The sequence below is a fragment of the Botrytis sinoallii genome (assembly GCF_014898435.1).
Source record: "Botrytis sinoallii strain Bc 23 chromosome Unknown BSIN_014, whole genome shotgun sequence".
In the NCBI taxonomy this organism is placed as follows: Eukaryota; Fungi; Ascomycota; class Leotiomycetes; order Helotiales; family Sclerotiniaceae; genus Botrytis; species Botrytis sinoallii.
The window spans coordinates 1,444,136-1,466,506 of NW_024066041.1; the positions used below are offsets into that span (position 1 = coordinate 1,444,136).

At 42.9% G+C, this 22,371-nt stretch overlaps 8 protein-coding genes across 8 annotated transcripts; 4 read left to right on the top strand and 4 right to left on the bottom strand.

The window, feature by feature from the left end:
* Window positions 1–2,607: 2,607 nt before the first annotated feature.
* Window positions 2,608–5,022, bottom strand: EAF02_008019 (uncharacterized protein). Its single transcript, XM_038904067.1, has 2 exons — window positions 4,881–5,022; window positions 2,608–4,811 (listed from the first exon to the last, which is right to left on the bottom strand). Exons 1-2 carry the CDS (start codon window positions 4,893–4,895, stop codon window positions 3,129–3,131), a joined length of 1,698 nt encoding a protein of 565 aa, XP_038756348.1. The 5' UTR covers window positions 4,896–5,022; the 3' UTR covers window positions 2,608–3,128.
* A 550-nt stretch (window positions 5,023–5,572) lies between these two features.
* On the top strand, window positions 5,573–7,028 carry EAF02_008020 (uncharacterized protein; the record flags this gene model as incomplete). The annotated part of the gene is made up of 4 exons (XM_038904068.1): window positions 5,573–6,116; window positions 6,168–6,260; window positions 6,311–6,530; window positions 6,590–7,028. 4 exons carry the CDS (start codon window positions 5,573–5,575, stop codon window positions 7,026–7,028), a joined length of 1,296 nt encoding a protein of 431 aa, XP_038756349.1.
* A 2,131-nt stretch (window positions 7,029–9,159) lies between these two features.
* Window positions 9,160–11,211, bottom strand: EAF02_008021 (uncharacterized protein; the record flags this gene model as incomplete). The annotated part of the gene is made up of 1 exon (XM_038904069.1): window positions 9,160–11,211. One exon carries the CDS (start codon window positions 11,209–11,211, stop codon window positions 9,160–9,162), a length of 2,052 nt encoding a protein of 683 aa, XP_038756350.1.
* A 510-nt stretch (window positions 11,212–11,721) lies between these two features.
* EAF02_008022 (uncharacterized protein) lies at window positions 11,722–14,093 on the top strand. Its single transcript, XM_038904070.1, has 6 exons — window positions 11,722–12,319; window positions 12,369–12,409; window positions 12,461–12,606; window positions 12,667–13,049; window positions 13,107–13,449; window positions 13,500–14,093. Exons 1-5 carry the CDS (start codon window positions 11,899–11,901, stop codon window positions 13,433–13,435), a joined length of 1,320 nt encoding a protein of 439 aa, XP_038756351.1. The 5' UTR covers window positions 11,722–11,898; the 3' UTR covers window positions 13,436–13,449; window positions 13,500–14,093.
* Window positions 14,094–15,733: 1,640 nt separating this feature from the next.
* On the bottom strand, window positions 15,734–16,459 carry EAF02_008023 (uncharacterized protein; the record flags this gene model as incomplete). The annotated part of the gene is made up of 1 exon (XM_038904071.1): window positions 15,734–16,459. One exon carries the CDS (start codon window positions 16,457–16,459, stop codon window positions 15,734–15,736), a length of 726 nt encoding a protein of 241 aa, XP_038756352.1.
* A 412-nt stretch (window positions 16,460–16,871) lies between these two features.
* On the top strand, window positions 16,872–17,841 carry EAF02_008024 (uncharacterized protein; the record flags this gene model as incomplete). The annotated part of the gene is made up of 2 exons (XM_038904072.1): window positions 16,872–17,741; window positions 17,794–17,841. The coding sequence occupies 2 exons, from the start codon at window positions 16,872–16,874 to the stop codon at window positions 17,839–17,841; spliced, it is 918 nt and encodes a 305-aa protein (XP_038756353.1).
* Window positions 17,842–17,944: 103 nt separating this feature from the next.
* EAF02_008025 (uncharacterized protein) lies at window positions 17,945–18,920 on the bottom strand (the record flags this gene model as incomplete). The annotated part of the gene is made up of 2 exons (XM_038904073.1): window positions 17,945–18,710; window positions 18,817–18,920. 2 exons carry the CDS (start codon window positions 18,918–18,920, stop codon window positions 17,945–17,947), a joined length of 870 nt encoding a protein of 289 aa, XP_038756354.1.
* A 381-nt stretch (window positions 18,921–19,301) lies between these two features.
* EAF02_008026 (uncharacterized protein) lies at window positions 19,302–20,200 on the top strand (the record flags this gene model as incomplete). The annotated part of the gene is made up of 2 exons (XM_038904074.1): window positions 19,302–19,536; window positions 19,668–20,200. 2 exons carry the CDS (start codon window positions 19,302–19,304, stop codon window positions 20,198–20,200), a joined length of 768 nt encoding a protein of 255 aa, XP_038756355.1.
* Between the last annotated feature and the right edge of the window lie 2,171 nt (window positions 20,201–22,371).

The window sequence follows — 22,371 nt, forward strand, 5'->3', positions numbered from 1 at the left end:
CGAAACTGATTGTCACAGGTAATCAATGTCCTGGCAGCCAATTGGTACCAGATAGCTGGGAGACCGTATATCGTGCATCTCGACGCGTCTCGTGTCCTCTTCATACCAAAATCCTGCGACACGTATATATGTTGACACGACAGATTGGTTACATTAACATTCGCAACAATTCGATTGGCGCGCAGCTCGAATTTCTGCAGCCCGTGCTATGACAACTTGAAGACATAGTGCTTACTGATTAAAAGATATCATCGATAAGGGCTCGGCCCGCTCATCTATTTGTTGGTGTTGGTCTTGTATCCCGATCTTTCCGATGTCGTGGGGTCATCTAGTCCTTCTAGAACTACCATGTTGAGGCTTAAATCTAGACGAAATCGAGTTATGATGTCCCACGTTTCTCGGATGTAAACAACCACTATGCAGCTGACATGGTGAATAGAGAGACGTCACAAGCTCATGCACCGATCTGTATTTCCGCTGCTTTTATCCTGCATAGGAAGTTATAAAAATATTGAACTAAGGTTGCATATCATCGCACCGTTAAAGCGACAAACACGCCGGTTGGAAGTGTCAAGATAGATGCAATAGTTGTCGATATTATCCCAATTTCGCATGTGAGATAGCCCTATGGTCCGACTTCTATTCAAGTCGAAGAATCGCGAGCAATATAATGATAGATTCGAGTGTCCATATAAATCTTTGACTTCAGACGTCCAAAAATAATACTATCTAAAACCTCTTCTAGAATTTCCGCGCTTTGAAATGCTATTGAGTGAACATAGCTAGCATATCCAATATTAAAAATTCACACCAGCTTATCCGTTTCCATTTTATTCCCAATGTCTAATAACAGAATTCCTTCATTCAATACATTCTAATTATGCCCCGCAGTTGTTCGGACCCATCGCGCTAATGCATGAGCTAGCGGCCCGAGCCGCAACTAACAGTCTCACGACGATTCCACGGGCAGAAAACTTATGGGCAAAGCTTTTTGTTCTGATAAGGCGTCGATATACAATACTGAGACAAAGTAGCGTTCCGTAGTGGTAGGAGGCTTATATTATCAACAAATAATGAGGGTTACTAGAACTAAAGCCTTGTTCCATGATCCCACCCTCGCCCAATTCACTCTGCGAAAGATCCGGATGAGAACATCGTAGGCTTTTCCAAGTTGTTACAACTCTTGATAGGATAAGATATCGATAAGCGAACAAGAACCAGACCAGTCCGCTTACAGCTCGTGCTATACATGAGCTTCTAAGGCAATTTCAACAAAAAAAAAACATCGTGGCTAACCTACATGCACATTATTACACTAACTTCAAAGTACGGCCCTGATGTTGTGGAACTGCTGTGTACGACTGTTCTAGTCGCTTTGAGTCAGCTCAAATCATGACATTGATAATTTTCTAAATTTAATGCATATCGAGGAACTGTACAAGAAATTGCTCAATCCAACGAATTGGAGAATTTCTTTTGTGAGATTCTTGCCTAATCATGACATAGCATGATGAGAACTAATCTATAAGGAGGGCATGTATTGCTGGCAAATATGCTATACGTTTGAGTATGCATTTTTCTTGGGCTGGTAAGCTGAAATACGGTGTTCACCTCCTGTCGGTGATATGATCTCTCGATGGAAGAATGAATGACTGTGCATTGTAACGGTTGCGTTACAGCCCCAGTGATCTTTATACTCCACCAAACTACTCGGACGGGCCAGACATCAAATACTGTGCAATTAAGACCTTTCGATATCTAGGGACATCTCAGCATTTAGAACATTTTGAGACGATTTGAATGCTCTAATGGTACCCAGGAGATTAGATATCTTGGTTGCCAGACTACAACCAAACTGAGATGAGTCGTTGCTGCTTTAGGAATCAAGTGTAATGATGGGTAGGTAAGTACAAGAGTTCCGTAATTGATGGATTATGCTTATACGAAATTAAGTGTGACGATACCGTATTTTCAAGGGGTCTTCCCGAATTTCGATTCGCGTAACCCCAGGGGACTAGTTTCACAACTCACTTACTACGATCAACGCATACTTCCACAAGAAATTTCCACATATATTCTTTTATGAAATGAAGCTAAAGATCATGGGTTGTTTCCGGGAGTTCCGTTGAAAGTGAGGCTTACTCTTTCGCCAAAGATAACGCGTACAGCTCCGAAAGTTGCTTTTAGACGTAAGGTGACGATCTCAGCGAGCTCAGCGAGCTGATTGTACAAAATACTCGGGAAAGATAGAATGGTTGGTTGCTTATCGGATGATCTTATACCCTGCATATCCCACTTGAGAGGGCAGAGTCTAATTGAACCTTGCATGGATACTGTGGTTACAATACATGAGGATTGAATGTAACCATCCAAACAAAGATTATTGAAGTTTAAAGTGAAGAAAGCCTGATCGAAATTTGATGTAAAAAGATTCACTAGTTTGCCATCTATCATAATAGTGCCCCACTTTCGCTAATCATGATATGAACACTTTGCGCACGATGAATTCAGATTTTATATTTGTGAGAAATGATGGATTTCAGTACGTCTTTATTTCCCTAAGATTAGTGATACGTAGGCGTTAGACCAGGGGGTGGTGGGGGGAATCCAAACTCTCGCCACATTATGAATGATGTTCGCTTACTTTATGTCACTCTACTATCGCCAACGAATTGGCACCCAGTATTGATGCATGAGAATCCTCAGGGTATCGCAATTTCTTTGCTCACTCATCCATGCGGTACGGTCCGTTAAAGATTATACGAGTTGATGTGATACGCTCTTGCCAATTGTGAATCAAGTTTTCCCTCTTATTAATTCCTTTACAGCTTTGTGCATGAAATGAATGTTCAGATGACCACCCACGCAGCCTACCCCAATATCTAAGATGTTTGCCACTTTAAGAAAACCATTCAAATCCCAGATCGACTTCTTGAAGGGCTATATGATTGCTCCTCTATTGAGGTACTTGAATTCCTCGTCCATAACTCTTGCGAACGGCCAATTCAAGTAGGGATTCTCTTGGCTAGCTGCACCGCAATGTCCTCATTACTGGATTTTCTGCAGTTCTGCAGATCCGTTTCCACTGTTTATGTTGCTTCTCCGCAGTTCTTACAAGCTCTGCGCTGTTAAATTGCCATTCCCTCCGGAGTCATCATGATTGGCCTTCCGGAATTAGAGACTTGGAGACTGCGTATACCAACTTTGATTGGACGAGGCTTGGACGATTCGACTTGTGCCAGTCCTTCGCATATTGATTGATGAGGTAGGTTGTTGCGAGGTTTGGCGTTTGCAGAAGCGTGTAGATTTGCTAAGGGAGCAGCTGTGGTATCTTCAATGGTAGTCTTGGACTGTAAAGTAGGATGAGAAGTGATCGTTGTGTCTTCTTCCCGGTAATTTGAAGACTGCTGATGTTCTGATATTTTTTCCTCCGTGCTCATGTTCTTCACGTCATGGCTACTTGCAGGCTTTGAGGTATTGTAATCAAACTGAAAATAGGCAACAATCAATTTCGCCCATGGGGATGGCGATGAGTCCGGCTCTTTTTGTAGCTGAAGCCCAATAAGACTCGCTTCTGATCTTGATATAAGCATCTTATGCAGTAACCATTTGTTGATTCGATCGCGTTTAGTACCAAATTGCGTCAGTAATTCGGGAAATGATTCTGTACTTGAATGCTGTTTCGTAGTGAGAGTGCTCATATCCTTATCCTCGAGCATATCTAAGTCAAAAGCTCCAGAATCTGAACCGGAAGTTGGTTCAAGTTGTTGCCCTTCGTAGTTAAACTGTTCAATATTTTCCGGATCTAATGACAACGTAGGGTCATAATGCGGCTCCTGGAGAAAAAGTCCCCCTTGATTCTCCAGTCCCAGCAACAGTGGATTTTTCAGCCTTTCCATGTTATTCTGATCAAGCGCAAGCGGTCTTTCGCTCAATCCATTCACGCTGGACTCCGTGTTCACTGAGTGTCTAAAGCGTACTACCGGAACAGGTTGAGTTTCATCATGGCTGAGTAGCATCCTTAAATCGTGTACAACTAACTTTTTCTTCAAAGGTTCTTTAATGGAGAGCGGAGTCTCAGAATGACTTTGCTGTCTCTCAATGTCAGTGATGATATTTGTTGATGCGCGAAATAGATCTCCAGTGTCTTCGTCTTGATTTCGAATACCATGATTCTTTACAATGGCTGGAGGAGGAATTTCAAGAATATCATGTGCTGAACTTGAGCCCGAAGTGACTGAAGACCCTTCATAGCCTTCTCCAAGCTCAGATTCAAAACTTTCGAAGAGTGCATCTTCTACTTGTTGCAATTCCCACACATGTCCCTGCAGCTTCTTTTGAGCTTCGAAACCTTCATATTCCAAAGGGCCAAGTCCATCACGTGCTGATTGGCAAGCATCTGCAAGCTTAGATAGTTGTTTAAAAGCTCCAAGTTGTCCTTCTGCTTGTAATCGTTGAACTTCTTTCATGAAGCTAGCATCTGCTCGGGAGACAGCCGATCGTTTGAACCCCACCTCTCTCATCTTCTGTCTAGCTTGCAATTCTGCCGATAAGACTTGTTGCCATTTATTTATTCCCTGCAATAGATTATTCAAGCGAGATCTATACTTTTCGGCTCGGGATTCACTTTGGCCGTCATTACCACGCTCGTCGAGTTCATCACCCTGATCCCGATTGAACTCCTCCCCATTTTTCGAAATTTCCGCAACTTCTTCAACTATTGTCGCTGGAGGAAAAAGACCAGCTCTTTCATTCTGATGACTTGCACTTTTCGAATTTTCAGTATTTTTGGGTCTGCCAAAGATGGACGCCTGTGGCAGAAGTTAGTATGCATCAGAAGATGATTCCTAAACTGGTTGGCCAGGAAGAAGTGTTTATACCCAAAAAGACCTCATAATGAATCCTCAGCGAGCTTGTATTACAAACACTTCATGAAGTATCAAGTATCTGGTTTGAATAGCACTACGCGACTTCTTTGTGATGTCAATGAATTATCGAGCTATTGGGCGTCCAGCTGTGTGATCAATTGCTATACTTTGAGTTACAGAGGGTATTGAACGGTTTTGAGAAGCTGCGGCTCTGTTCCTTACCGATTTTAATCAGCTCGATAACAAAGCTACATATGGTTGCATTAACTAAACCAATAGAGGTGCAACTAGGTACACATTCCTGTCAAGTCAAAAGCAGCACTGTACATGTTTATTGCGAGACAGGGTCTATGCTTGACCTCATTGGGAAGGCCAATGATCTAATGATCTCACGACATTTCACAATGCAACCATTGAGAAACAAAATCGATTCAGTAGGTATTCGTCGTGTAAGCTTCCAATAAAATAGCCGTCCACATTAACACTGTGCCGGTATTCGATACACAATTATGACGGATTGGGATAATCGTTACACTGAGCTTGGAATTATCAACAGCGGAGGAACTCCTGGCTAATGGAATCCTGAATGCGGCTCTTAATAGATTGCGGGGTCAGGTTTGGTCGGATTATAAAAGCTATATGTTATTCCGGACAAATGCATTAACATTTGCATGCTGAGGCAACGGATAAGCAAATCGCTAGCCATGGCTTCTCATACAAGTCAAGGGGGTGGATTCGATCAAAGTACCCCTTGGAGTGAGTGGACCTGGGATTCCAACCGCAGATCTTGGTATAGTCATCGAACAAATGCCGAAGGGGTACAGGAGTACAGTTACCCACAACCTGACAGATCCGAGAATGAAGCAGCTACGCCCAGAACACCGGGGTTGACTGAACAGAGTGTTACATCTGATGAACAATCTACAGACTTTTTGCCGTCAATTCCAACAGACCCCAATGCCTATACAACATCCCAAGCTGACAATGATCTCGATTATGATGCAACTCCAAAGCCAGTGTACGCCTCCCCGGCCTCGGACCATGATTACTACAAACCTCCGGATTCCAGAGTCCAAAACTATAGTACAGCTTCTACCAATCATTCGAGCTCGACTTGGTCATCCGAATACCCTCCTTCGGACAATGCTACATGGCAATTAAACACAGATGTAGCTTCGCCATCCATTGATGCCACAGCACGTGCATTTGATAATATGTCATTAGCAACACCACATATTCCGCCTACAGGTATAATTACCAGTTACATTTCGTTACAGACCTTTTCTGACAAAACAACAGAAGCATTTGAGCCTGAGGTGAGTCGGGCAATTGGAAATGCAAAGCATATCTTCAAAGCCCCAAACACCGGCAATGCCGAAACTTTGGATCCTAGTAAGTCTACATCCTTGAGTTTTAAAGCCACCAACATTAATAAGATATAGGATATAAAGTCTATGGTGGATTTCGTCTACAAGACGACTTTTGGAAGGTGGGCCGCGTGTTCATGATGTTATGGACTGAGCCTGCACAGCCAAAGGTTCCGGAAAACGGAGGGACACGCAATGGGTCTCACTTCAGCACTACGTTTCTTGGGCAACAAGCATATAGTGAGATTCGAAGGTTTGTGGTAGTAATAAAGGGTTATGGGAATTCTGTTTGCTGGTGTGTTCTGCCCAAAAATATGCTTACGATATGTTGATGTGCTGGTCTAATGATGCCAGTCCTATACAAACATACTCAGGGCAAGCCACGCTCAAGCCCAACCTTCCGGCTCCTCGTCGACATACAATCATACATACAACACCACAGGCTCCAAAACAACTCAGCTATTTAGCCAATGACGGTCAATCGATATCCGAGAATCTTGTCTTAGATCCTATTCAGGTCAATAGCGAACGAACCCATGAGCCCGAGGGTTCATTAAACTTATTGAGTCGATTAAATTACAGCAAGGTATATACTGTAGAGCACTATGTCCGTGTTCTAAATATTGGTATGGTAGCCAGCAATTCGATTAGCACCTTTCTCGATCAATCAGGCTGGACTCAAGGTGTCCAGCCAGCCGAATCACAGCGTCCTCGTTCGAATCTTCCACCCAAAAGGACATCTGGTCATTCTTCCAGCAATCATAGGAGCCGCCACTCTAATAAGCATAAATAAGGTATCTTCGATTAATTTACGGAAAAGACCTCTTCACAGTCAACTCGATACGTTAAGCTGCTCCACACACACTCGAGAGTTCCCTCATGCGCTGCAGGAATGTTCTCTGGCGCCACGAATCCCTTTTTTGTCCATTTTCTTTAGCACACAACTTTCGGTACAGCTCTCCTCTGTAACTGTGTCCGCCTTCAATCTTTTCTCACGTCTCATTTGTCCATATAGTCCCGATAACTCCCCAGATTTGATTTTCTTGGAGGTCGAGAGACGAAGGCATATACGAAACGTTCACCAAGTGCCAGAGCACATTTTTCCTTTCTGAGGCGGGGCAATACCCTATTATTATCTACTTATTTTGCTAGCTTTTTAATGATTGATGTCACCCATTTATTTGGACATATTAGGCTCTGTTATAATAAGCATAGAGAGTAATTCAACTCCACTGTCACTAAGCGGCACATTTCTAAGAGTATGATTCCTCTACAATATGATGGTATACCAATGTGATAATCTTCGCATAATGAGTGACTAACAAGGTCAAATAGTGTTGCCTCATTACCTCGCTCTGAAAGATAAGGGCCAACGTTCTACCACACACGAGAGATATCCATTGAGTTCACTATACAAGATTTGATACAGATCATTTTAGCTCCCAAAATAACCCGCTGCTTTTCCCAAAAGAAGATCTAATGCAATATCGTAGCCAGAATTAACAACTAATCAAGCAGACCAGCCACTCACTTGATCCCACGTGCACGCTACATCTCATTAGGCCCAAAAGCATGTCCATCCGCATAATTTGGGCAAGACTGCATTCAAATTCTGAGTTACTGCACCTAGTGCATCGTCATGCATTATTTTGTCAACAAACTTTCAATTTAACGCACAAAATCCGCCAAATTTACATCAATCAGAGCGGTCTGAAAAAAGGGGCTCTCACCGCCTGTGCCACTTCCCTTGCCTCAGCCTTATACATATTTGAACTTGTAATTGGATGCGCTTGCGCTTTTAATGGTTTTAAAAGCAGCGATTTACAGCCTCGTTTGACATAACTCGTATGATCCCATTGGAATGAGGAAGGTCTTATTGACTATTTAAAATTTGATTTGAGACTTTGCACGTTTTGTGCGAGGTTTTGAAGCGTAGTAATTGATGATTGACTGGGTAATATTTAATGGCTTGATATTAATTCATTTTGATGAGCTATGCCTAAACATCCCTACGCTAGATTTGAATAACCATCAAATGTTTGATTGGAAGAAGAATAAAGTCGTGACTTGTGGGACAAAACTACGGAACGGCCCGTGGGGGACCAGTATTAGCTGTCAGCAACTACGGGTATATGTAGTGTTCTATAGATGGGGAAGTCCATAGGCCGGAGATTCATTCGATGTGGTATTGCCAAAATGATAGTCTAACAGGGCTCGCCTGTGCAAACGTATCTGCTGTTGGCCGTGCTGATTGCATATTTACCCGTCTCTAATTTCCGCCATGTGACTCAATTAGTTGGCTCGCTTAAAAGATGGGGGTTACAATTTTGATTTCGAAATTCTATGTAGCCTGAAAGAAATTGCAAGGTTCCTATCATTCCTACTGACAAACATAGTCCATGCATATATAATTGTAGAAAAAATAGAAATAAATTCATCGCTTTACTAATTGAAAATTTGATATCATTGACTATGCATTTGAGCAGGTGAAGAGGCGATTAGTTGAAAGTGCGATTGATAATTTGGAAGAAGCATGTAAAGATAAAGTGTTGTTCAAACAAGCAATGAGAAAATCTCCCAAAAGAAATCCTTTGTTAAGCCTTAGAACATAATTCCTTAAAGGCCCTAGCTTCGTGTATTCCGACCCCCGTTTGAATCCTGCATGCTTTGATTGATGCTAATATTTGTGAAAAGAACAAAAAGAAATAAGGAAATGATGCTTGTCGGCAAAACCAGCCTGAACTTCGGATTGGAATGAAATCAATCAGAAAACACAGTAGGAATAATCTTCGAAAAGGGTACAGCACATGCCATGAGACCTCCCTCGGCGTTATCCAATTTCTCAGTACCACTGTGAGCCGAGCCATACGAAATACAAAATTTGGATGGTAATCTCTACTGTGAGTTGAATTTGTGCAGAGAGTTTATTGGGAGGTCGAATTGGTAGTCGTCAAGACAGTAGATCTTGTATCACGATCCGTAAAGCCATCCGCAAACCAGGCAGTTCTGAAATCATCTTCGCAGATTTTCTCTTTGAGTTTACATAGATCTTGTGATTCATCGTAGTTCTTAAAGCAATGTGTATAGATATTGACCTCATGAAGAGAAATTCGAAGCTTTTCTAGTGACCATCGATCGAATCGCTCATTTGAAGGTAGGTGATTGTTCTCGGAATCCAATGCTTTCATGATACTTTCCGAGTCACTTAGTTCTGGAGGAAATAACGGAGGCATTTCAGAATATTGGTTATGGCTCTCAAGTGGCGCGAGAGCTGCATCCAAAGATGGACCAGATTGGTCCAATTTTGATGATGCTATCGGATCTCCAGCCTCATCTATGAGACCCAATGACAAGCACTGTTGTCGTAATTCTTTCTCCTCTTCCTCAATAATTTTGATCTTGGAGATCAAGTCATCCAATTGGGCTTGAGAGCTATCCAGCCACTCCTGATTTTCGGAAGTAAGAGGTTCCATATCGAACCGCTTTCTCAGATTTACTTTCTCTTCGAGGCTCAATTTCTCATCCAAAATGTCGTCATAAAGTTCCCGGGAGTTTTCAAGATCACCGAGCTTCGAAAAATATGCTTCCACCAATGGATGCAATTCTTGCGGCTGTTGTGGTTCGTGGTACTCTGGGCCGTTGAGCCACCCTGGAGATTCGACGTGTTGCGTTGACTTGGGAATGAAACGTGAGGGGTCCCTCAGCTGACCGTAAAAATGCTCCTCATGTCGTGAAAGTGCATACTCTTGTGAATCTAAATCACGCTCAAGATAATTATATTCATCTTCCAAACTACCATATTCATCTCTGGCTTTCTGACAATCGCAAAGTAATTCTGCTGTAGTCTTCTCAGACCACCATTCACGGGGAAAGGGCATATCAAGCTCTCTCATCTTAGCTTGTTTGAAATATGCATCGTCTGCAAGAGATTTCTCTCTTTGCAACATACGTAGATCTTGGCGCTTGTTTTGAAGTGAGAAGCGTAGCGAGGTTATACGAGCTCTCATCCATGAAATATTTTGCCACTGGTCGTACAATATGGAAGCTTCAAACATAGAAGAGACACACTGATTGTTCGTTGGTGATGCCTCCAAATGTTCCTCCGCGTTATGCGAATGCGCCGTTATCGCGGAATCACCCATATTAACGTGTCTGCTGAGGGTTTTGTTAGATTCAGAAAGACTTAAATCATCATACAGAATAGACTGCTTAGTTGATGGTCCGGAGGAAGTGGAAGATCCTGATCTGAGGGGTGACATTTTCCAACACACGTGATTTTGGTCAGAATGCCTTCTACCATCCTCACGTAATTGAGCTTGACTTTTGCTTGACAGAGATGTGGGGACGGACCGCGAATGTTTGATAACTACAGCTTGTCTCTGCTGCTTTGCTGCCTTGTCGAGTTGTCTCATAGGTCCAGAGCCGTCCGTGCTGTCAACTTCAAGCGGAATACCTGTCAAAGGTGGGTCTCCATGTACGAGTTTAGATTTCATATGAAGAATGTGATCGTTGCATAGGTCATCTAAGAGATAGTTCGTGAGTGCAGAATCATCGTTTGTAATCGAATGTTGATTCTCTCGTGGCTCGTCACATTGAAGAACACGTGGTGTTGAGCTGGAATTTGAAATACTTCCACGGTCGTCCTCTTGCTTCAATACCACTGTGACTTTGGGCTCATGACATCTCGTTAATCGTTCATTGTGAAAATAATATTGGCAATCTTTCTTTGTAGCTGATTTGGTCGTAATACAAGGCTTCTGTCTCTTTCGGCTACCTTTGGACTTATACGGCATGGAGCTGTGTGTGGAAGAGGTGCGGAATGCTGAAGCAACTGATATGAACTTATCAGGGTTCTGAGTTCTTCGAGGTTTTCGAGTGATCTCCTTCACTTGTAATGCGTTTGGGATGCTTGTTCGCTCTTGTCGAATGTCGCATGACAGTCCGATATCCCAGTTACCATTGGCTGTTGCCTGCATCCGTATTGCTTCACAGTAATTATTGTGGTTGTTGAAGCTCTCGACGACGAAGACCTGTCTTGCTCTCACTTATAAAATTGTTTAGTTGAAGTCAATAAGGCTGAGTTAGAGGGTGAAATTGGAAACATTGCAAATAGACATGCACGAGTCCCGGATATTTTCAGAGTACTCTTCCTTATGTGTCTCTCCATCTGTCCAATGATGAGAATTGAGGCTGAATGTGCTACATTCCTTGTACGAGCATGTGCAAAATCCATGCTATAAAGAAATTGTACGATAGTGCATGGAATATTTCAACCCCCCACGATTCATTTAATTAAGTCAGTTGTTAAAGCGGCATATTCGACTCGTAACAAGGGTGTAACTAAGCTGGTAACATGTGAGGGTGGCTCGGATGGTGTCGAATTAAGCGAATCGATAACCCCGCTTCAAATGCAACGACTTTCAAAAACCTACTGATTTCCGACAATCGCACCAATCGTGTACCGCAATGAGGAGATGGCTCTCGTCACAGCGTACAATGTTACCTCGAGAAGAAAGATATATTCTGCACCACTTTGTAGCCATTTGAGCCGCAACTTATGAGTTCCCACTTTCCTTTCCATAAAGGCAGGAAGAATCTCTTATGGAGTGGTTCGCATTTCGGGGTTTGGATAATTTACATTCCATTATAAATACTGTGTGGCCATGTCATATTCTTCGTCTCACAAAGACAGAAGAGAATCAAGAGGTTCATCTAGTTCCTCGTCTGCATTGACTTCATGGAGTAATCGGGAATGGAGTGAGGAAAGAAAGCGATGGGAATCCTATCGCACCAATTCTAGGGGTGTAATCGAATGGAGACTTGAGGACGACCAATCAACTTCGACCTCATCTGCCGATGCATATGTCCCCAGATGTGACGATACTCCACAGCTGGACACAGTCTCCGAAGATACAACTCAATACTCGGTTGACCAAAACTATACAACAGACAACAAAGATGTCGGAGCACTTACTGAATCTCCGGCTTCGACAAGTTTGGTTCCCGTGGCTGATGCGGATCCACCTATTGAAGCCAACCTGAAGCCGAACAACACTTCTACTGAGCATAGGAACTTTGATCCAAGTGAGCATCTCCGTCACCGAAGATGTATCTGCCCACTAAATCCTGGTAGATTATAAAGTGCACAGGGCTCGTGAATTTGCATTTGGGAGGGTGAGTCTTGATTGCATCATCAGTTCATAGATTCAAAATTAAATCTGGCAGGTCTTTAAAGTGCTTTGGTCTGAACCGACGGGGAACGCAGGTGGAGGAACCATAATGTCAATTAGACAAAAACATGGAGAAGAGATACATGCAAAAGTACGAAGATTCGTGGTCGTAGACCCTAGGAGGGGTCATTGTCTTTGCTTGTAAGCTTCTTATTTTCATCTCTTTCTTCGTGATTGTGATGTTACTGACTGTGGAGTCAGGCCGATCATGACCTACGAAGGCAGGGCGACAAGTAAGCCAGGTGTGCATGCTGACGAGCATGCCATTATTTATACCACTCCAAAGCCGATGTTGATTGAGAATGAGGACGGAACTAAAATGAAATATCGTCCAGTCAAAATGACACCAGACTCAAACAAGCACAAACTTGAAGCCGCATCACGAATTAACTACCACAAGGTTTATACCGTGGAGTATAATGTTAAGGTCTGGTTTATCGGTAGGATCGATCCGGGTTCCCAGCGAGCGGTTACAGAATCTTACAATCAAGCTCATCCACCGTTGAGTCTATCAACTCAAGCACTTGCACCAAGCTCATACTATGCGAGCAACCCATATAGTACTCCTCCCTACACTATGCCAGGTACTTCTTCAAATGTCCCTAGCTTTAAAATCGCGTCGAACTAACCTACTACCTTAGGTTATGGTAATACCATGTCTCCATCAGCACTAGATCATGGAGGAACAGGGTACAATATCGGCACCAGTAGTTTCAATCAATACGGAGGATACAGTGCTACAGGGCAGCCAGCACCAACACAATACCCATCAACACAATATCCACCAGCACAATACCCACCAGCACAATATCCACCAACACAATACCCTCCACAGTACCCTCCGTCACAATACCCCCCATCGCAATATTCCACATTGCAGCACCAATCATACACGAACAGCACAAGACAAGGATATAATTACGAGCCCCAGGATACATATGAACCGGGCAGTGGTGGCGGCCAACAATAGCTATTCAGTAACCTGTGAGTCCAACTCGGCTTCGCAGGGGAAAAAAGTTAACTAATAGATTTAGATAATTTACGGTTACCATACGTTTAGGGGTTCGCTCGTTTACCCTCATTACCATTTCTACCCGACCGGGAATCAACGATACCTATCGTTCTTGGAATATTTCACTTCTATGATTTTTCTGTTATAGTTTTATGACTTCTTCATTTTTATGTTTTGGGATATGAATTTGAATACAGAATATGGACATATTCTTTCTTTCCATGATCAACGAAGTTACGAACGATATCGGATTTTCTCAAGCAATGGTTCAAATAATTCATTCCCATTTCTTCTTCTTTTCTATATTCTTCAATCTTCGTCGGATTACATATTATTTCATTTTCACTATGCTATCTAGAATGGGACACATATATACCCATTCCCATCTGCCGGTTTCAGTTTTCACGTTTTCACACCTTTGTTTCAGCTGGGATCTGATTTTGAATATCCATAACGACGTCACGAACTCTTTTTTTCACTCTGTTCATATTCTTCCATATCTCTGCGAGCGAGCAATTTCCTGCAGTCACTTGTTCATACCTTATGTTTTTACATCAAATTGTCCATAGCTATTTCAATCTCTGCAAATATTAGTTATAAAACACACATTTCGATTGGTTATTCTTTACTGTGAGCCTGAAGTGTATGTTGCCGTTCTAAAGAGCTTTGCGAAGTAATCGTTAAAAACTCATCTGACATCACTGGTCGGTTCTTCACCCATCTGCAAAAATAACGACTGCATAATACATGCATATTTATCTCCGGGAGGGTGTCGAGCTCGTGCCACTCCTTCACATACCCCCACGTTATTCCTCCCAACCCCATCTCCTTGAGCCGCAGGTAAAATACACGACGACTAGATCTCGCTCCCGGTTTTGTTCTGACAAGGAATAGCCCGTTGCATATGCTGTGTAGAAATAAGCAATGAGAATTGACACTCTAAGCCCTACCAGTGCACGGAGCTTTCGTACCGAATTTACTTTTCCGCCCGCCTCCCTGGTCTGACGTGCATGTTCCGGAAGAAGTAATTAGCGATATATCAAACGCCCGCAGCTCCAGCTGAAAAGCTGCCTAGCTTTTTGATCCCTGGAAAATCGAGACTTGATGCAGTATCAGCTTTTATGCAATGAATTTTCTTCGAGTTGACTCGGGGTCCCCTTGAATCTCTTGAGATCCGAAGCGCGGTGAGAAGTTCGAGGATAGCGGTGACTGGGATGAGTTTCGGCACGCCAACGAATCAAGTAAGGCTGCGAGATGGTGGAAGTGGTATATATGTACGATGAGGCTATGGATTTACATGAGTGTGTGAGATCAATGTGAAGCTAATGACTGCTGATGTGAGATCTTGGGACTGTGGCTTGGGTAATTGGATCTTACTGTATGTACTGGAATCCGGATCCGATACCGATTTGAGATGATCTCTGCTAGCAGATCTTCAAAATGAAAGGAGATAGGGCGAGCTTCAGGGAGGAATTACGGCAATTTTTGTCATAGTAACGAGGAAAATAAGGCTGAGATACTGAGGTTGAGGAAATTATGATTCTCGAGCAGTAAGTGAGGAGAAGATGAGTGTCAATGGGAAATTACATATGTTCAAAAGTTACCATTGAATTTTTTAACTAGTTCTTCCTGTATGGCTGACCCGGTTTGTCGAAACTGCCAAGTCTCGTAGATGAGCTATTGCTGTGATGATCATCTTGTGACGAGGATTTATGATCATTAAGTGTATAGAGCTAGCGTTCCGTACCAACTTAAGTAGAAACGTTCTACGAAGTCACCGCAGATGCATTCTTTCAGCATAGATTACGAGCTTCTCCTGAAACGAAGCTCTGTTACTATTCCAACTTCTGCATTGTAAATTTCCGCTCGCTGCGTTCATATAGTTACGGAAACCATGCTCCATAATAACATCAATACGTGTACTTTTGAGTAACTATCTTCTAAATAGTTCCGTTCCGAAGATTGGTGCCCAATGTTTTAGTAATCAGAGCAAATTCTAGGCTAATGTTTAGGTACGAGTTCGAATAACAAGATATTTATGAAGACTCACCGAGCTTCCATTGAGGCCCTTCAGATACGAACATAAGTCTGTGGGTAAGTACTCTTGGAAGATTAGACATATATTTGGAAATTTTGATAGCTTAAAAACTATTTTGGCGCTTGATTGGTAAAAGCTGATCTGGTTCTTATTTGGCTCCTTCTCCGACCTTTCCATAGTCGAGATTAAAATTTTCATTCCATTTCTCAAGTGCCTTTCTATCCCCAGTTGACTTCCTGAGACTGTATCTCAACCTTCCGCCCCTCGATGCTTACCTCGCCAATTTCCAGCATCTTGCTTCTTTCTTTCCGTTTCCTCACAATTTCTCGATTCCCTTCTGTATCCACATTCTCCCCACCCTGCCCATCCGTCGAAATATCAAAGTCCTCCGTCAAAGCCCTAATCGTCATATTTGCTGTATCCTTGAAATCGATACTATGAGCCACGAATAGACCCTCCATATGTACATCCCTCACATGAGGTGGTTTCTTTGAAGTCTTAGCCATGAATGGATTCCCCATTAGCGCATAAGTCATAAGATCCATAGCTGTGACAGTTGGTGGGGAAGCATCTGGATTATATGCTAACTCATGTTCTAGAGATTGATCTCTAATTCGTTGGTTCTTTTTCCCCCCTTTGCGAGGAAATCCCTCAACTCCCAGTTCCAATTGTTTTCGAACTAGTTTTGCACGTCTAGTTTTGGCCTTTTCCGTTGATCTGACAACTTGTTGTTGAAATGGTGTTAGGACATTGTCTTTAATTTCGTCGTAGTCGCGTACGGCGGGATTATCAGGAGCGTCGAGGTCGATTACTACTCTTGGGAGGACCAGCGGTTCTGCACTTTTGTAAACTTTGAATCGTTTAGTGAATTTCGAGATTGCGGGGAAATTGGAGGACTTGATAGTGCGCCGGTATAATGAAAATGTCACTTGTTGGCAACTCATGATTAGGATATTGAGACAACGCGAAGAGTGCGTAAATCTTTCAAAGTTGCGTCTTGATATGGATTGAATTAATAAATAACAGCTGATTATTCCGTATTGGAAGCTAACGGCTAATGGCAATGTGAACAGCGAAAGCTCCACTTACCTTAGCTCTAGTAAATCCGGGGTAACATTAGCAGTACGGGACAGGATCTTAGTCAGCAAAACAGCCATTTCAGTAGCGTCCGCCTCTAGGCTCTTTTCTCAACGACAACAACCACTATCTATTCCATCATTCCTACACAAACCGCAAACATCCATCCAGATTGAAACGCAAACTTAGTTGGGTCCTTGCAGTTATTTCGAGATCATCAAAAAGCATCATAACCCGATTTACAATCTTCAAAACGCAAATTTATCACAAACCTTGAAAATGCCACCAGCAAAGAAGAGAAAGATCCGCGCAACAGCTGAATCATCAGAGGAAGTACAACCACTCGATGCCACAACCAACGCAGAAGAGCCGACAGAGATACCATCAGAATCGATCCCTACGAAAACCGCCGAGCCCACACCATCAACCTCATCCTCTTCCACCTCAGATGCCGCCGCCAAAGCCAAAGAACGACAAGAAAGATTCAAAGCTCTTCAAGCTCGCGCAAAATCTTCCGCACAAACAAATCTCAAAGAAGCTACTCTCGAATCGCAACGTCTAGCCACCGATCCCAATCTCCTCACATCCTTGAACCGCAAATCTGCGGTCGCATCCCACAATCTTCTCAAAGCCGACGCCGAAGCTGCTGGCGAAGATTTCGAGCGCAAACGAGCTTGGGATTGGACTGTTGAAGAAAGTGAAAGATGGGATAAACGACTTAAGAAAAAGGAGGCGCATCGAGATGATCAAGCATTCCAAGATTATCGACAAGATAGTCGAAAGGTTTACAAACGACAAATCCGCGATCTAAAGCCCGATATGGATTTCTATGAAAAGGAGAAGATGGCCGCTGTAGAAAAAGCCGCTGCATCGGGAGGACTAGAGATTGTGGAAACAGATGATGGAGAATTGGTTGCTGTCGATAAGGATGGAACTTTCTACAGTACGGCTGATTCAACAGGATTTGTAGAACACAAACCAGAGAAGGCGGCTGTGGATAGATTGGTTAAGGACTTGCAACAGGCGGAAGAGGCAAGGTTGAAGAAACAAAGGGCGAGGAATGCTGCAAATGGAGAGGATGGAGATGTTACTTATATCAACGATAAGAACAAGCAGTTCAACCAGAAGCTGTCGAGGTTTTACAATAAGGTAAGCATATTTCACATTCTCTTTTCTTTACATTTGCTAATCTCTTTTCCAGTACACTGCGGAAGTTAGAGATAGTTTTGAGCGTGGCACAGCTATATAATTATGAGGGATTGGGTAAATAGATTGTGCTGAGCTGTTCAAACACTCTATAGTTTAACATACAAATACAAAGCCACAATAGGCAATTTTCGATCATTATTCATTTATAACATACCCTTTCTCCAAGCTTTCTCGGCCAATTCTTCAATCTCCTTGACCTCAACAGGACCTTTAACACTCTCCTCACTCAATGCCTCCACAACAGCTTCGGCGACCACATCCGCCTTGAGTGGTTTAACACCAGCAGCCCCCATGATTCCCCCAAATATTCCTCCCGTGAGCCCATTGAACGCAGCACCCAAGCCTGTCGCCGCAGCCAATGGCATAGTAATCTTCCTCGAACTATCGTATAGCATACCAGGTCTAATAAACACACTTCTCATCTTTGGGAACTCGCTGGCAATCGTACTCTCGGCCGCACGCTTCGTATCTATGTATCTTTGAGGTAAAACTGGTGCTCCGCCTGCTGCACTTATATATGCGAATGCGGGGACATTTTCTTTATAGGATTCAGAAGCGAGTGTAATGGCAGAATCTCGATTCATAAGTTCGTAGGTTATTTGGCCATCTCTCTCTTGAGAATGTAAGTCCTCGCCTGGTTGACGAGTCAAGGGATTTTGGGAACCCGCTTTGGATGAAGAAAATGCGCGAGAGAGACCGGAGATGGGGGATTCGCGACCAGATATGACACCTTTGTAGTCTGCTTCAAGAAGGATACCCATAGAATGGACGACAAAGTCCGCAGATTTGAGGAGGGGAGCATAGGTAGATGGTTTGAGGATATCGGCGCGTTCCCAAGTTACTTTATGAGACCATGCGGGTGGTGTGGAAGAAGATGATACTGAAGACCAAGTTGGTTCACCGGATCGACTGAATTAGAGGTCATGTTAGTATTGGAATCTAGGGCTGGTGAGAATGGTGAGAATGGCAGGAGATGGAGGGGCAATAGAGCTCCGAACTCGAGCTTTCAACACACCTAATACTAGTAACATCCCATCCCCTTGCAACCGCGGATTTACAAATTCTGGAACCCAAAAATCCATTCCCACCACAAACCACTATTCTCTTGGTAACTGACATAACTGAATATTTGACGTCGATTCGTTATTTCTTATAGAAGATTACTCAAGAGAGGTATGAAAAGAAAAACATCTGATGATTTTGTATTCTCGATCTTTTGATATTCTTTCAACCCTGGTACTCATCGGATCTTTTAAAGCCCGTCCATCGTATTCTTGTAGACGTCAGTATATGATCATTGACACTAATGATCTAGTCCTTTCCTGGGCTAGTAATAGAGTCTGGGATGTATGTACTAGATTAGCTTAAACCTTAATTATCGACCGACCTAGAGACTTTCAATCCCGAATCGCGACTTTAAATCTTTATTTGTTATTTTCAATCTGCCCCTCATCAACAACAACATCACCACCGTGACCTATCTATCGATTTACAATAAGAATGGCACCACCAAATACACAAAAACGTACAAAAGGTGTCTCAATCTATAGACCCTTTGTATATGGTACCACATCTCACAAATTCAGTGCGAAATATCCAAAACCACAGGGAACGCCAGAGGAACATACACATCAATGGACGGTATTTGTAAAGGGAGTTGATGACGTGGATATTACATATTGGTGTCGAAAGGTACAATTTAAACTGCACGATACTTACCCGCAGCATCTCAGATGTATGTATTTTCTTGTTTTTGTGTTTGGCAACTTGCGCAAGTCTTTGCGCCGCCCTCTCTATCGACTATAATTCGAGTACTCTTGTGTTTACATTAAAACCATGTGCTAACCGATCTTTCCATAATTCTAGCAGTCGAAAATGTCAAACCTGGCGATCCATTCCAAGTAACGGAGACCGGTTGGGGTGGTTTTGATATTCAAATAAAAATCTATTACGATCCCATCGCCAACGAAAAAGCCCAAAGTTTCTGGCATCGACTGGTACTCGAACCTTATGGCGATGATCAACTACAATTTATACAAAATCGAGATAATGAGGTTCGGTCTTGGGTATATGATGAGATGGTTTTTAATGAACCTTATGAACAATTCTACGAGGTTTTGACAAATCCCGTACCGAGGGAGAAGAATAATGGGGGAAAGGGGAAGGCGACAAGGACGATGAGAGGAGGGATGGTAGGAAGTGTGGGGGAGAGAACTGTTTTTATACCGATGACGCAGAGACCGGGGCAACCATTTAGTAAGGATGGGGAGAGGGCAGAGGTTAAGAAGTTAGTGGAAGGGAAGAAAACGGTGGATAGGCAGAATGAGGAGTTGAGGAAAGAACTAAGGGAGAAGGAGGAAGAAGTAAAAAGATTAAAGGCAGAGTTGGAAAAGTTATGAGGCGGTGTATTTTTGATAATGGGGATGAAATGGAAATGGGGATGGGAATGACAATTGTGTTCGGGCTCTACGAATCATCGATTGGGTTTGGGAGACGTCGAAATGAGTGCCCAGTCATACATGCACAACGGGTTAAGCAGTTTTGCGAACCTATTCGGACATCCATAAGATTGGAGTATCGGCGCATTACTGCACAGGCTTCAATTGTCAAAAGGCCCTTCTCACTATTCCGGACAGCGCACAGGTCACAAGGATGATATTTCAAAGAGAGTGGGATAAAGGAGATCGAACTTTGGCGAAATTGGCACTGTACTTTGAGCGCGGAAATGTTGGATTAGGAAGAATGGATCCACAGGCCATCATCAGACGCTCGACCAAGACATGAGTGAGCACCATTTACAACATGGCAATCAATATCTAAGGTCTTTTAAGTATGTAAAATGAGGCGAGAGATTGTACAATAGGAATCGATGACGAGGAGGATATTCAAGATAGATATCAGAATAGCATCCTGATGTATGTCAATTTACAGGAGTGGAAGAAAGTAATTAGGAGGAGTAGATAGAAAGTCGGGATTCAGACGCACATATTGGATTTTTGTGAAGAAGAGAAGAAACTCATTCACGTCTTGTATGCATCTTGACACCTATATTGTATGTATCCTATGAAAAGTCTACATGCATAATTCTACTTCTACACATATTCCTACTCCAACTCCTACTCCAGTCCACCAGGTATCTAGTATCTATCTATCCGCAACTCCTCAGATAATCAAAAATTTCATCTTGAGGTAATGATATCCAAGTAGGTAGGTAGGTAGGTAGGTAGAATACTCAGCTCATCTCAACTTCGCTTGGAATCAGACACCTCGCTTACATGAATTCATCAGTCCACCGCCTTCTTAGTTCAACCTCGATAGCTCACTGCCAACCAACTAATACAATGATCTACGGAGTGAGTATATATCAACACAATAGCATACCAGCTCATGAACTCACTACCTCACTACCTCATCAACACCCCATCACATCCCATCCCATCCCAGTCACACATCAACTTACAGTATCCCATCAGCACATCCACACACTAATAAGCTGTCTCAGTGCAATACCAGCACATTAGTTTGTTTCTCCACTCACTCACTCACTCACTCACTCACTCATCGACTCATCCACTCACTAGCTGGATAGGTAGTAATAAGTACCTAGTATATCTATCAATCAGCACGCCAACTTATTTATGACTACATGCTATATACCGCATACCACATACATATATGCCTACACCTATTAATCAACATACCAGCTCGCCAGCTCGCCAGCTTACTAGCTCACCGATCCAATCCAATCCAATCCAATCCAATCCAATCCATTGGCAACCCACACCACACACAATACAAGAATAGAGATTGTTCGGGTATCAGAATATCAGAATATCAAATCCTCAACCCAACCAAAATCAACCCAAATCAAATCAACCCAAAAAAATTCAAAATCAAATTCAAAATCTTCAACTCAGCTCAAATCTACCATCCCATCCCATCCCCTTCTATCCAACCTCATCTTATCCAACCTCCTCTTATCCTACAAATACCTCCCTACCTACACAAATTCACAAATACACTGTTAATTATCACACACACACACATAAATCTCCAAATATTAATAAACAATATCTATATCTATATCTCCCTCCTCCCTCCTCCCTCCTCCCTCTCTCCTCCCTCTCTCCTCCCTCTCTCCTCCCTCTCTCCTCCCTCTCTCCTCCCTCTCTCCTCCCTCTCTCCTCCCTCTCTCCTCCCTCTCTCCTCCCTCTCTCCTCCCTCTCTCCTCCCTCTCATCTCCCTCTCATCCCCCAAAACCCCTTCAATATTCCAAAGTTTCTGATCGCTGAACTATACATATATATGCAGTCCCCCGAGTCCAGATAATTGGACTCCCTAACTCCCTAACTCCCTGGATACCAGATATCAGATGTCAGATATCAGATATTCCATATCAGATATATGATCTATAACCCGGAAAACTTATTCTGTGATTGCAAATTCAATCACAACAGATGTACGATATTGACCTCACTCAACATTCACAAGATCACAACTCTCAAACACATAAAACGAATAAACATAGATCTCGGTATAATTGTACTCTATCTATCTCATCCCTTCAATC